The sequence below is a fragment of the Gavia stellata genome, chromosome 36 (assembly GCF_030936135.1).
Source record: "Gavia stellata isolate bGavSte3 chromosome 36, bGavSte3.hap2, whole genome shotgun sequence".
Lineage (NCBI taxonomy): Eukaryota > Metazoa > Chordata > Aves > Gaviiformes > Gaviidae > Gavia > Gavia stellata.
Genome location: NC_082629.1, coordinates 261,499 through 274,820, shown reverse-complemented (window position 1 = coordinate 274,820; position 13,322 = coordinate 261,499). Strand labels below are relative to the sequence as shown.

At 66.1% G+C, this 13,322-nt stretch overlaps 1 protein-coding gene across 1 annotated transcript; it reads left to right on the top strand.

The window, feature by feature from the left end:
* Window positions 1-942: 942 nt before the first annotated feature.
* On the top strand, window positions 943-13,043 carry MAP3K12 (mitogen-activated protein kinase kinase kinase 12). The gene is given in 14 exon segments (XM_059832819.1): window positions 943-1,282; window positions 2,058-2,241; window positions 3,484-3,675; window positions 4,431-4,589; window positions 5,004-5,162; window positions 5,592-5,700; window positions 7,309-7,418; window positions 7,646-7,762; window positions 8,283-8,420; window positions 8,898-9,075; window positions 9,077-9,346; window positions 9,612-9,682; window positions 10,226-10,487; window positions 12,951-13,043. Coding segments are annotated over 14 exon segments (2,382 nt in total).
* The last annotated feature ends 279 nt before the right edge of the window (window positions 13,044-13,322 follow it).

Here is a 13,322-nt window from a genome sequence, read left to right as displayed (position 1 = left end):
CACACATGGGTGCAAGGGTGTGCACACACATGTGGGGTTGCACCCATGGGTGCTAAGGGGTACAGGTGCCTGTAAAGGGGTACCCGTGCATGCAAGGGGGTGCACACATGGAGCTGCACCCATGGGTGCAAGGGGTGCAGGTGCATGCAAGGGGGTGCCCATGGGTGCAAGGGGGTGCACACACATATAAGGCTGCAGACATGGGTGCAAGGGATGCACAGGGGTGCACACATGGGGCTGCATCCATGGGTGCAAGTGGGTGCCTGTGCATGCAGTGAGGGTGCACAGATGGGGCTGCACACAGCAGTGCAATGGGTGCAGGTGCATGCAAGGGGGTGCCCATGGGTGCAAGAGGGGGTGCACATGTGTGTAAAGGGGTGCCCATGCACGCAAGGGCGTGAACACACAGGGCTGCACCCACGGGTGCAAGTGGGTGCCCATGCATGCAGTGGGGGGGGTGCACAGGTGGGGCTGCGCTTACAGGTGCGATGGGCGCAGGTGCATGCAAGGGTGTGCCCATGGGTGCAAGAGGGGGTGCACATGTGTGTAAAGGGGTGCCCATGGATGTATAGGGGTGCACACATGGGGCTGCACCCATGGGTGCAAGTGGGTGCCCATGCATGCAGTGGGGGGGTGCACAGGTGGGGCTGCGCTTACAGGTGCGATGGGCGCAGGTGCATGCAAGGGGGTGCCCATGGGTGCAAGAGTGGGTGCACATGTGTGTAAAGGGGTGCACATGGATGTATAGGGGTGCACACAGGGGGCTGCACCCATGGGTGCCCATGCATGCAACGGGGTGCACAGGTGGGGCTGCACACAGAGGTGCGAGGGGTGGGGGGTGCATGCAAGCGGGTGCCCATGGGTGCAAAGAGGCTGCACCCCCCCACTGACAGCCTCTCCCGCAGGCCGGGGGGCGGCGGGGGGGCGTGGGGGGCCCCCGCCATGGCCTGCCTGCACGAGACGCGGACGCCCTCGCCCTCGCTGGCGCTGGCTTCGGACGGGACCCCGGAGCAGGAGCTGACCCCCACCCAGTGTGTGCTGCGTGACGTGCTGCCCGCCGCCCCCGCCACCCCCGCCGCCCCCCCCGAGGCCTGGCCCCGCCGTGGGCCCCCCCGGCACCCTGACCTGGGTCCCGAGGGAGCGGGACCCCTGGCCGCCGAGGCCGCCCACCTGCGGTGCCAGGCGGGTGGGGGGTTCCTGGAGGGGCTTTTCGGCTGCCTCAAGCCCGTCTGGACCATGATCGGCAAAGCCTACGCCGCCGAGCACAAGCACCCCCAGGAAGGTGAGGGCGGGCGCGGGGTGGGGCAGCATGGGTGCTATGGAGCTAGGAGGGTGCTACAGGGCCAGGAGGGTGCAAGGGGGCAAGGGGGGTGCAATGGAGCAGGGAGGGTGCTATGGGATCAGAAGGGTGCCATGGGGCTGGGAGGGTGCGCTGGGGCAAAGGAGGGTACAATGGGGCAAAGAAGGGTTCTATGGGGCAGGGAGGGTGCAATGGGATTGGGAGGGTGCTATGGGACCAGGAGGGTGCCATGGGGCTGGGAGGGTGCAAGGGGGCAAAGAAGGGCGCATAGGGGGCAGGGACAGTGCTACGGGGCTGGGAGGGTGCTATGGGGCAACAGAGGGTGCAAGGGGGGTGCGCAGGGGTAAAGGAAGGTACAATGGGGCAAAGAAGGGTGCTGGGGACCAGGAGGGTGCTATGGGGCCAGGAGGGTGCATTGGGCCAAAGGAGGGTGCAATGGGACAGGAAAAGGGGTGCTGGGGTGCTGAGGGAAAAGGGGTGGCAGTAAGGGAGGGAAAGGGGTGCAGTGGGGCAGGGATGGGGCAAAGAAGGGCGCATTGGGGCAAAGCAGGGGGCAGTGGGGCAAGCAAGGGGGCAGTGGGGCAGGGAGTGGGGTGCTGGGGTGCAGAGGGTGCAATGGGGCAGGGTGGGAGTAGTAGGGCTGGGGTGAGGGTGCCAAGGTGGGGCTGCACCCTGGCTGTACCAGCATGTGGGTGCCATGGGCATGGGTGCACCAGGGGTGCTGGTGTGTGGGTGCCATGGGTGTGGGTGCCTGCAGACCCCTGGGAAGTGCCGTTCGAGGAGATCCTGGACCTGCAGTGGGTGGGCAGCGGGGCGCAGGGCGCCGTCTTCCTGGGCCGCTTCCATGGCGAGGAGGTGGCCGTGAAGAAGGTGCGGGACCTCAAGGAGACCGACATTAAGCACCTGCGCAAGCTCAAGCACCCCAACATCATCACCTTCAAGTGAGCGTGGGTGCTGCCAGCAGCGGCATGGGCGTGGGGCATGGGCACAGTGTGGGGCATGGACATCCTATGGGCATGGGGACACCATGGCACAGGGCACGGACATAGCATGGACATGGCATGGGGCACGGTCATGCCATGGTCATGGAGTGCGGATGCGGCATGGACAAGCCATGGTCATGGGGAACACCATGGGCACAAGGCGTGGACGTGGCGTGGGGTATGGACACGGCATGGGGCACGGACATGCTGTGGGCATGAAACATGGACACGGCATGGGCAAGCCATGGGCATGGGGCACGGAGAAAGGCATGGGCATGGACATGGTATGGGGTATGGACATGCCGTGGGCATGGGGCAGAGGCATGGACATGCCATGGACATAACAGATGGAGGCATGGACATGGCATGGGCACCGGCATGAGCACAGCATGGGGCATGGACACGCCATGGGCCAGCCATGGTCATGGGGCATGGGGAACACCATGGGCAGAGGGCATGGACACGGCATGGGCATGGGCATGGACATGGTGTGGGGCATGGACATGGAGGACACCATGGGCACAGGGAGTGGACACGGCATGAGGCATGGACATGTCATGGGCAAGCCATGGTCGTGGGGCATGGGGAACACCACGGGCACAGGGCATGGGCGTGAGCATGAACATGGCATGGGCATGGACACAGGCATGGACATGCCTTGGGCACAGGCATAGGGGTCATGGATGTGACATGGGCATGGGGCACCAACACGGCTTCTGCGTGGGGAACACCAGCCCGGCATGGACCTGGGTGGGCAGGACACGGCACGGACACGGGGCACGCTGGCATGTCCCACGTGTGGCACAGGGGATGGCCACACACGGGACAAGTCTGTCACAGGGCTCTCTCGGGGCAGGGCGATGTGGGTGCAGATGGGTGCCCTGGTGCTCTGATGCTGCTGGGTGCCAGGGTGCAGATGGGTGCCCCAATTCAGATGGGTGCCCCAGTATCCCAGTGCTACTGGGTGTCTGGGTGCAGAGGGGTGCCCATGGTGCAGATGGGTGCTCCTAGTGCTAATGGATGGCCTGGGTGCAGATGGGTGCTCCAGCACTGATGGGTGCTGACAGATACCTGAGTGCAGATGGGTGTCCTGGAGAAGTTGGGTGCCCTGGTGCAGCTGGGTGCCCCAGTGCTGCTGGGTGCTGCTGGGTGCCCCGGCTGACCGGGCAGCAGGTGCTGAGGGTGCCGCTGTGCCCGCAGGGGTGTGTGCACCCAGGCACCCTGCTACTGCATCATCATGGAGTTCTGCGCCCAGGGCCAGCTGTACGAGGTGCTGCGTGCCGGGCGCAAAGTCACCCCCTCCCTCCTCGTTGACTGGTCCATGGGCATCGCCGGCGGCATGAACTACCTGCACCTCCACAAGATCATCCACCGCGACCTCAAGTCGCCCAAGTGAGCGGGGACGGGGGCTTGGGGAGCACCCATGGGTGCTGGGGTGGGCGTCCCCGGCGGTGGCATGCCCATGATGGTGCCATGCCCATGGTGGGGACATGCATGTGGTGGTTGCATGATCGTGGCAGTGCCATACCCATGGTGGTACGCTGTCCTTGGTGGCTGCGTGTCGGTGATAGTTGCATGCCTGTGGTGGTGCCATGTCCATGCTGGTGCCATGTCCATGGCGGTGACATGTCCTTGGTGGTGCCATGGCCATGCTATGCCCATGGTGATGCAAAGCCCATGGCAGTTGCATGCCCACAGCAGTGCCATGTCTATGGTGGCTGCGTGTCCACAGCATTGCTGTGCCCGTGGCAGTGCAATGACCTTGGTGGTTGCATGTCCACAAATGTTGTATGTTCATGGCAGTGCCATCCATACCCATAGTGGTTCCATGCCCATACCAATTGCATGACTGTGGTGGTGCCATGCTCACGGTGGTGGCGGTGCTGTGCCCATGGCGGTGGTGTGCCCACAACAGGACCATGCTCATGGCAGTTGCATGCCCATGACAGTGGCGTGCCCATGGTGGGGCCATGTCCATGTTGGTGCTGTGGTGGTGCCGTGTCCGTGCTGCTGGTGTGGCCGTGATGGTGGCATACCCATGACCTGATGATGCTCGTAGCAGTTGCGTGCCCGTGGCGGTGCCGTGCCCTTGTCATTGGCATGGCATTGGTGTGGCATTGGCGTGGCGCTGAGTGGGTGCCCCCCAGTATGCTCATCACCTACGACGACGTGGTGAAGATCTCAGACTTCGGCACCTCCAAGGAGCTCATTGACAAGAGCACCAAGATGTCCTTTGCCGGCACCGTGGCCTGGATGGCACCCGAGGTCATCCGCAACGAGCCTGTCTCTGAGAAGGTTGACATCTGGTGAGGGCACAGGGACCTTGGGGACATCGGGGACGTGGGAACCTTAGGGACACCAGGGAACTGTGGTGGCATTGGGGACACAGCAACACAGGGGGCTTGGGGAGGCAATGGGGACACTGGGGGGCACAGGAGGCATTGGGGACAATAGGAACAGGGGACATTGCAGGGACATCAGGGACACATGAGGCCTCAGGGACACCAGGGACACTGGGGGGGGGGGGACACAGAGATGGGGACATTGGGGATGCTGGTGGGGACATTACAAGGAAAGGGATGAGGGACATAGGGGACACCAGCCTGGGCAGAGGCAGGGAGGGGACACCAGGGCAGGGCAAGGGGGACCAGGGGACAGTGGGAGGACACTGCAGGTGCTCAGCCGTGGGTGCTGGGGGCCATGGGTGCTGGTGTCCCCAGGTCCTTCGGGGTGGTGCTGTGGGAGCTGCTGACGGGCGAGATCCCCTACAAGGACGTGGACTCCTCGGCCATCATCTGGGGGGTGGGCAGCAACAGCCTCCACCTGCCCGTCCCCTCCGGCTGCCCCGACGGCTTCAAGGTGCTGCTGCGCCAGTGCTGGTGAGTGCACCCACGGGGACACCCCACCTGGGGACACCCCACCTGGGGACATCCTGTGGGGACACCCAACTGTGGGAACACCCTGCCTGGGGACACGCCATGGGCACCCATGCCATGGAGGAGTCATCCCATGGGGGACCTCACCACGGGTACCCCACTGTAGGGACCACCATGAGGGACCTGCCATTGGCACCCCAATGTGGGCAGTGCAGGGGGGACCCCTGGTCATAGGGACACCCACCCTGGGGGTGCCCCTACCCTGTGGGGGGTGTGCCCCCCATCCCAGGCTGCACCCGGGCACCCCTGCCCCTTGGGCACCTCGTGTCCTGTGCACCCTTCTCTGCCTGTGGTCCCAAAAAGCCTCAGCACCCCCTCCAGCACCCAGCCACACCCCCCACCTGCACCCAGCATCGTGCCCGCTCCCCGCAGGAACAGCAAGCCCCGGAACCGGCCGTCCTTCCGCCAGATCCTGCTGCACCTCGACATCGCCTCTGCCGACGTCCTCTCCACCCCCCAGGAGACCTACTTCAAATCCCAGGTACCCAGCACCCTGGGACCCCCAGCACCCAGGGAACCCCCAGGACTCCTAGCACCCCGGGACCCCCAGCACCCAGGGACCCCCAAGTACCCCCAAACCCCACAGGAGACCTACTTCAAATCCCAGGTACCCAGCACCCTGGGACCCCCAGCACCCAGGGAACCCCCAGGACTCCTAGCACCCTGGGACCCCCAGCACCCAGGGAACGCCCCAGGACTTCCAGCACCCTGGGACCCCAACACCCCAGGACCCCAGAACCCCCAGCACGCTAAGACCCCCAGGACCCCCAACACCCCAGGACCCCCAGCACCCTGGGACCCCGAGCACCCAGGGAACACCCAAGTACCCCCAAACCCCACAGGAGACCTGCTTCAAATCCCAGGTACCCAGCACCCTGGGACCCCCAGCACCCAGGGAAACCCCAGGACTCCTAGCACCCCGGGACCCCCAACACCCCAGGAGCCCGGAACCCCCAGCACGCTAAGACCCCCCAGGACCCCCAACACCCCAGGACCCCCCAGCACCCAGGGACCCCCAGCACCCAGGGAACCCCCAGGACTTCAGCACCCTGGGACCCCAACACCCCAGGAGCCCGGAACCCCCAGCACACTAATACCCCCAGGACCCCCAACACCCCAGGACCCCCAGCACCCAGGGACCCCCAGGACTCCTAGCACCCTGGGACCCCAGCACCCTGGCACCCCCAGCACCCCGAGACCTCCAAGTACCCCCAAACCCCACAGTAGATCTGCTTCAAATCCCAGTGACTGTGAGGGCTGTGCTGGGGCAACTGGTGCCAGCAGGGTAGCCAGGCCCAGTATATCCCAGTGCCTGGGGCTTCCAGGCCCAGTATATTCCAGTGCCTAGAGTATCTCATGCCCATGGTGGCTGGTGCTGGGGTGCCTGGTGCCGGCAGTAGCCGGTGCCTGGGGTGCGCAGTGCCTGTGGTAGCTGGTGCCCAGGGTGCCAGTGCTTGTGGTGCCCAGTGCCTGCGGTGCCCAGCGCCTGCAGTAACTGATGCCCAGGGTGCTCAGTGCCCACGGTAGCTGGTGGCCGGGGTGGCCAGTGCCCATGGTAGCGGGTGCCTGGGGTGCCCAGTGCTTGCAGTAACTGGTACATGTGGTGCCCGGTGCCCAGTGCCTGGAGTGCCCAGTGCTTGCAGTAACTGGTGCCCAGGGTGCCCAGTGCCTGCGGTGCCCAGTGCCTGCAGTAACTGATGCCCAGGGTGCTAAGTGCCCATGGTAGCTGGTGGCCGGGGTGCCCAGAGCCCATGGTAGCGGGTGCCTGGGGTGCCCAGTGCCCACGGTAGCTGGTGACTGGGGTGCCCAGTGCTTGCAGTAACTGGTACGTGTGGTGCCCGGTGCCCAGTGCCTGTGGTGCCCAGTGCCTGCGGTGCCCAGTGCTTGCAGTAACTGGTGCCCAGGGTGTCCAGTGCCCACGGTAGCTGGTGGCCAGGGTGCCCAGTGCCTGCTGTAGCTGGCGCCTGCGGTGCCTGGTGCCCAGGGTGCCCGGTGCCCACGGTAGCTGGTGCCCATTGTAGCCAGTGCCTGGGGTGCCCGGTGCCCACGGTAGCTGGTGCCTGTGGTAGCCGGTGCCCGCATGCCACAGGCGGAGTGGCGGGAGGAGGTGAAGCTGCACTTCGAGAAGATCAAGTCGGAGGGGACGTGTCTGCACCGGCTGGAGGAGGAGCTCATCAACCGCCGGCGCGAGGAGCTCCGGTAGGACCCGTCCGTGGGACATGGGGACACGGGGACACTGGGGACATGGGGGTGTCACGGCCATGGGGGTATCAGGGACATGGCAGCGGGACCAGGGGCAGGGAGTATCAGGGGGTGCCGGAGTACAGGGAGGACAGTTGGGTGCCTGTCCTTGTGTGTTGCGGGTGCTGGGTGCTGTGGGTGCCATGGGGTGCGTGTGCTGACGCCACGCCTGCACCCGGTGCCAGGCACGCGCTGGACATCCGGGAGCACTACGAGCGCAAGCTGGAGCGCGCCAACAACCTCTACATGGAGCTCAGTGCCCTCATGCTGCAGCTGGAGCTCAAGGAGAAGGAGCTGCTCAGGTGAGCGGGCACCCCCAGCACCCAAGACCACCCCCTATACCCACCCCATGGCCACCCCATTGCTGTGGCCAATGCTATACCAACCCTATGGCCATGGCCAACCCTATATCTACCCTATGGCTGTGGCCCAACCTATAGCCACTCCAAGGCGACGGCCAACTCTGGCCATCCCGTGGCCATGGTCAATCCCCATGGCCACCCCATGGTGACAGCCAACCCTATATCCACCCCATGGCCACAGCCAAGCTTTTATCCGCCCCAGGGACAACCCCATGGCCAACCCTATAGCCACCCCATGGCCACAGAGTGGCCATGGCTGACCCTATATCTACCCCACAGCCATGGCCAACCCTGTATCTACTCCATGGCCACCCCACGGCCATGACCACCCCTATACCCACCCCCTGGCTACCCTGAGCCCAATGGCCAACCCTTACCCACCCCATGGCCACAACCCCAAGGCCACGGCCACCCCACACTGCGTCCCCGGGTGTGGGTGCCCATGCGTGGCCCGTGGCAGGCGGGAGCAGGCGCTGGAGAAGCGCTACCCAGGGCTCTTCAAGCCGCGGGCGCCGCGGGGGCTCCTGCACGGCAACGCTGTCGAGACCCTCATCAAGAAACGCAACGTCCCCCAGAAGCTCTCGCCCCATGGCAAGCGGTGCGCCCGGACGCCTGGGTCCCTTAGGGGCAGGGGGGGTGGACGCTGTGTCCTTCGGGTCTGGGGGTTCGGATACCTGGGTGCTTTGGGTTGGGGGGGCATGGACATGTGGGTCCCTCAGGGCTGTGGGGAGTCCTGGGGACGTGGACGTGTGGGTCCTTGGGGGGGCTGGGAGCCTGGACATCTGGGTTCTTTGAGGGGGCGGTCTGGGGGCTTGGGTGCCCTGGGGTCCTTTGGGGAGAGGGGGCTGGGAGACTGGGTGCTGTGGTCCTTTAGGGTGGTGGGGCTCTGTGGGTGCTGTGGTCCTTTGGGGGGGGGCTGTTCTGGGGGTGCAGAGGCCAGTGTCCCTTGGAGGGGGAGGTTTTTTGTGGGGGTCTGGACATGGGCTTCCCTCCTGGCTGGGTGGGGGGGTATTCCAGGGGCTCCCGGGTGCCTGTGTCCCCGTCCGCAGCCCTTCCCCGTGTCCTCCCCCCCCAGACCCGACATCCTGAAGCCGGAGGTGCTGCTGCCCAAGCTGGATGCGGCCATGGCGCAGGTGGCCCTGCCGGGGTGTCCCAAGGGCCCCCCGTCACCCGGGCGCAGCCGCCGGGCCAAGGGCCGCCATCGCAAAGCGGGACCCCGGGGGGGCTGCGGGGAGCTGGGCCCCGAGGCCGGACCCCCCCCGGGGGCTCCCCGGACCCCCTCCAACCGCCACTGGCCCCGACATCCTCGGGGGCACCCTGGAGGCTGTGGGTGCTCCCCCAGCTGCGGTACCTGATGCGGGACCTGGGGGGGCAACGGGCACCCAAGGGTCCCCCCCACCACGGCCCCCAGCTGCCGGCGAGCCCGAGCGGGAGAGCGGGGCCGGCCGGGGGGGGAAATCGGGGGCCGGGCAGCACCTCACCCCCGCAGCACTGCTGTACCGGGCGGCCGTCACCCGCGGGCAGGTGAGAGCCCCGGACGCCTGGGTCCCTTTTTGGGGGGGTTAGGGGGGGACAGGACCCCCAGGTCCATCCCAGCAGTGGGGAGTTGGATGGATCCCTTCTGGGAAGGGGTTTGGGGGGGGGTGTCAGACACAGGGGTCCCTCCTGAGGATGTGGGTCAGGACCCCTGTGTCCCTCCTGGGGTGGAGGGGGGGGGTCAGGACCCCTGGGTCCCTCCTGAGGGGCAGCGGGAGGACCCCAACACCCCCCACCCCCTCTCTGCCCCCAGAAGCGGGGGGTCTCGTCGGAGGAGGAGGAGGGTGAAGTGGACAGCGAGGTGGAGCTGCCGCTTCGGCAGAGGTGGGTGCTGACCTCCCCCACCCTGGATGCCTGGGTGCACTTGGGGGGGTCCATGGGTGCCTGGACACCCAGGATGGGTGCGGAGGGTGGCGGGTGTCCATGGGTGCTTGGACACCCAGGATATGTACGGGGGGGTGTCCATGGGTGTTCAGACACTCAGGATGGGTGCAGGAGGGGTGTCTATGGGTCCTTGGAAGCCCAGGATGGGTGGGTGCCCAGATGCCCAGGATGGGTGCAGGAGGGGTGTCTATGGGTCCTTGGAAGCCCAGGATGGGTGCAGGGAGTGGGTGGGTGCCCAGATGCCCAGGATGGGTGCGGGTGGGTGGGGAAATCCATGGGTGTTCGGACACCTGGGATGTGCGCAAGGGAGTCCATGGGTGTTGGACACCCAGGCTGGGTGCAGGGGGTCAGTGGGTGGCCAGATGCCTGGGATGGGTGCAAGGGCATCTGGGGGTGCCCGGACACCTGCGATGGGTGCAGGAGGGGTCTTGTGGGTGCCCAGACAGCTGGGTCCTCAATTTCCGCCCCCCCACCCCATCCCAGGTGGCCCCCGGGCATGAGCAAGCGCCAGTCGCTGTCAACCTTCAGCTCAGAGAACTTTTCGGATGGGGACGGGGACGGGGACGGGGACGAGGGGCACACGAGTGAGCCCTCCCACAGTGCCACCCCCGACGTGGGCAGCACCAACACGGACGAGCGTCCCGATGACCGCTCCGAGGACCTGCTCTCCCAGGGCTCCGAGATCCCCCTGGATGCCGCCCCCCCCGAGGGTCCCGGCCGCCGTCACGGGGGGCTCAGCCCCAAGGTGATGCCCCCACCCTGGGGTGGGTGCTGGGGAGCACCCACAGTCCCACAGGGATGGGTGGCACCATGCAGTGGGGTCCTCCCAGGGATGGGTAGCATGGGGTGTGGGGGGGTCCCTAAGGTCCCCCAGGATGGGGTTAGCAAGGGAAAGGGGGTGTCCCTCAGGGTCCCCCAGGGATGGGTGACGTTGGGTGGGGGTCCCTGGGGTCCCCCAGGCCTGGGTATTATGGTGTAGGGGTCCCTGAGCTCCTCAGGCTATGGTTAAAAAGGGGAAGGGGGTCCCCAAGGCTGGGTACTATTGCTTGGGGGGGGGGCAGGGGGGGTCCCTAGGGTCTCCTAGGGCTTGGTACTATGGGGTAGGGGTCCCCATAGCCCCCCCCCCGGACCGGTTAGCAAGGGGAAGGGGGGGTCCCCAGGGCCCCCAGGGCCAGGTACCATGGAGTGGGGGTGGTCCCTAGGCTCCCCCAGGGCTTGGTACTATGGGGTAGGGGTCCCCATAGCCCCCCCCCCCCGGACAGGTTACCAAGGGGAAGGGGGGTCCCCAGGGTTGGGTACCGTGGTGTAGGGGGTCCCTAGGGTCCCCAGGGCTGGGCACTATGGGGTAGGGGTGTCCCTGAGCCCCTCACACTGGGGTCAGCAAGGGGAACAAGGGGAGGGGGGTCCCACTGAGGATACCAGGACCAGGTACAATGGGGAATGGGGTCCTCAGAGCCCCCCAGGATCAAGTACCGGGGGGGGGTGTGATGTCCCAGGGCCCCCCCCAAGGGTGGACATCATGGGCAGGTGGTCTCAAGGGCTCCCCAGGACCAGGTACTCTGGGAAGGGGGCCTCCCCAGTGCCCCCCAGGATGGGGGGGGGTGGTCTTGTGAGCCCTCTGTGACAAGATAACAAGGGGAAGGGGGGTGTGTGTGTGTGGGGGGGGGGGGGTGTGGCTAGAGATCCCAAGGCCATGGAAGGGGGGGGGTTTCCTAGGAGGGTCCTGGAGCCCCCCAAGGATGGACACCATCAGGGGAGGGGGGCTGGCGTCCCAGGGTCGCCCTGAAACAAGTGCCATGGGCAGGGGGTGTCCCCTTTGGGACGTGGTGGGAGGGTGTCCCTCAGGAGCAGACACTGTCGGAAGGGGTGGGGGGGTCTCAGCCCCCCCCCCCCCGGGCCCCCAGGAATAGGAAGCATGGGGAGGGGGTCCCCCAAGTCACCCAGGTCAGGCTATCAGGGGGAGGGTTCCCCCAGGACCCCCAGCACAAGGTACCATGTGGAGGGTGTCCCGTCAGCCCCCCCAGGACCAAACACCTTTGGGAGAGGCTGCCCAAGGTCCCCAGGGGTGGGCAGTCCCCAAGGATCAGGTGCCATGGGGAGGGGGGGGGTCCCCAGAGCCCCCCCAGGGATGGGCACCATGGGGAAGGGGTGTCAGGGTCCCCCAGAACCAAGCACTGTGGTCATGGGCTCCCCAGGACTGGTGGCAAGGGGAGGGGGTGTCCCCTGAGCCCCCCCCCCCCCAAGGCTGGATCCCAGAGGGAAAAGCTCTCAGGGTCCCCAGAGACCAACTGTCATGGGGGGGGGGAGTCTCCAGAGCCCCCCAGGGCTGGATACCACATCCAGGGGGTCCCCAGGACTCCCCACAATGGGGTAGCAGAGGGAAAGGGGTCCCCTGGGGATGGTTACCATGGGGAGAGGGGGGGTCCCCAGGACCAGGGACCATGAGGAGGGGGTCCCCCAGTATGAAGCACCTTGAGGAGGGGGGGGCTGCAGGGGTCCCCAAGACCAGGTGCTATAGGCAAGGGGTCCCCCAGGGCCCCCCAGGACCAGGTACCACAAGGAGGGTCCCCGTGAGGTTCTCCCCAAGACCATGTACTACAGGAAAGGGGTGCCCAGAGCCCCCCAAGACCAGATACCACGTGAGAGGGAGTCCCCCCCAGGATCAGATGTTACGGGGTGGGGGTCCCCCAAAGGCCCCCCAGGATAGGCAACATGGGGAAGGGGTGCCCCAGCCCCCAGTAAGGGTAAGCAAGGGGAATGGGTCCCCTGAGCACCCCCCCGGACCAGGTACCATGGGGAGGGGTCCTGTGAGCCCCCCCCAGGATGACACCCCAAGTTCAAGTACCATAGGGAGGGGGTCTCAGGGCCCCCCTCCAAGGACCAAGTACCATGTGGAGGGGGTGCCCCAGCACTGGGTACCATGCCGGTGTGTGTGTGGGGGGGTCCCACAAGCCCCCCCAGGATGTAGCAGCTTGGGGAGAGGGTCCTCAAGGCCCCCAAGGGCAGATACCATGGGGAGGGGATCCCCCAAACATCAGGGGCCATGGGGAGGGGGTCCCCTAGGACTAGTTACCATGTGGGGGGGGCTCAGGGCTCTGCCCTGTAGAAGTGGGGGGGGTCCCCAACCCCCCCAGGACCAGGTGTGGGGCAGGGGGAGGCTCTGAGGATGTTTAACACCCACTCCCCCCTTTATGTCCCCCCACCTCAGGTCTCCGAGGACTCGGACTGCGACAGCGCGGAGCTGGACCACTCAGGCAGCGGCGAGGGGCCCCCCCGGCCCACAGCCCCCCCAGGCCTGTGACCTGGCCCCCCACCCCCCTGCACACCCCCCACTTGTACAGCCCCAAATATTTATATAAATATCTATCGATCTCTACAGAAAGCTCTGTGCTGTCTCTGTGCCTGGCGGGGGGGGGGATAGGACTCAGGGAGGGGGTACTGGGGCTTATTTTAGGGATGGGGGGGGCAACAGAGAACAGCAGTAGAGGTTTTGTGTCTCCCTTTTGTGTTTATGTAGGCCCTACTGTAATAGCCCCCACCACAGAGGACCTGCCTTCTCAAGCAGTGCAGGAGATTATTT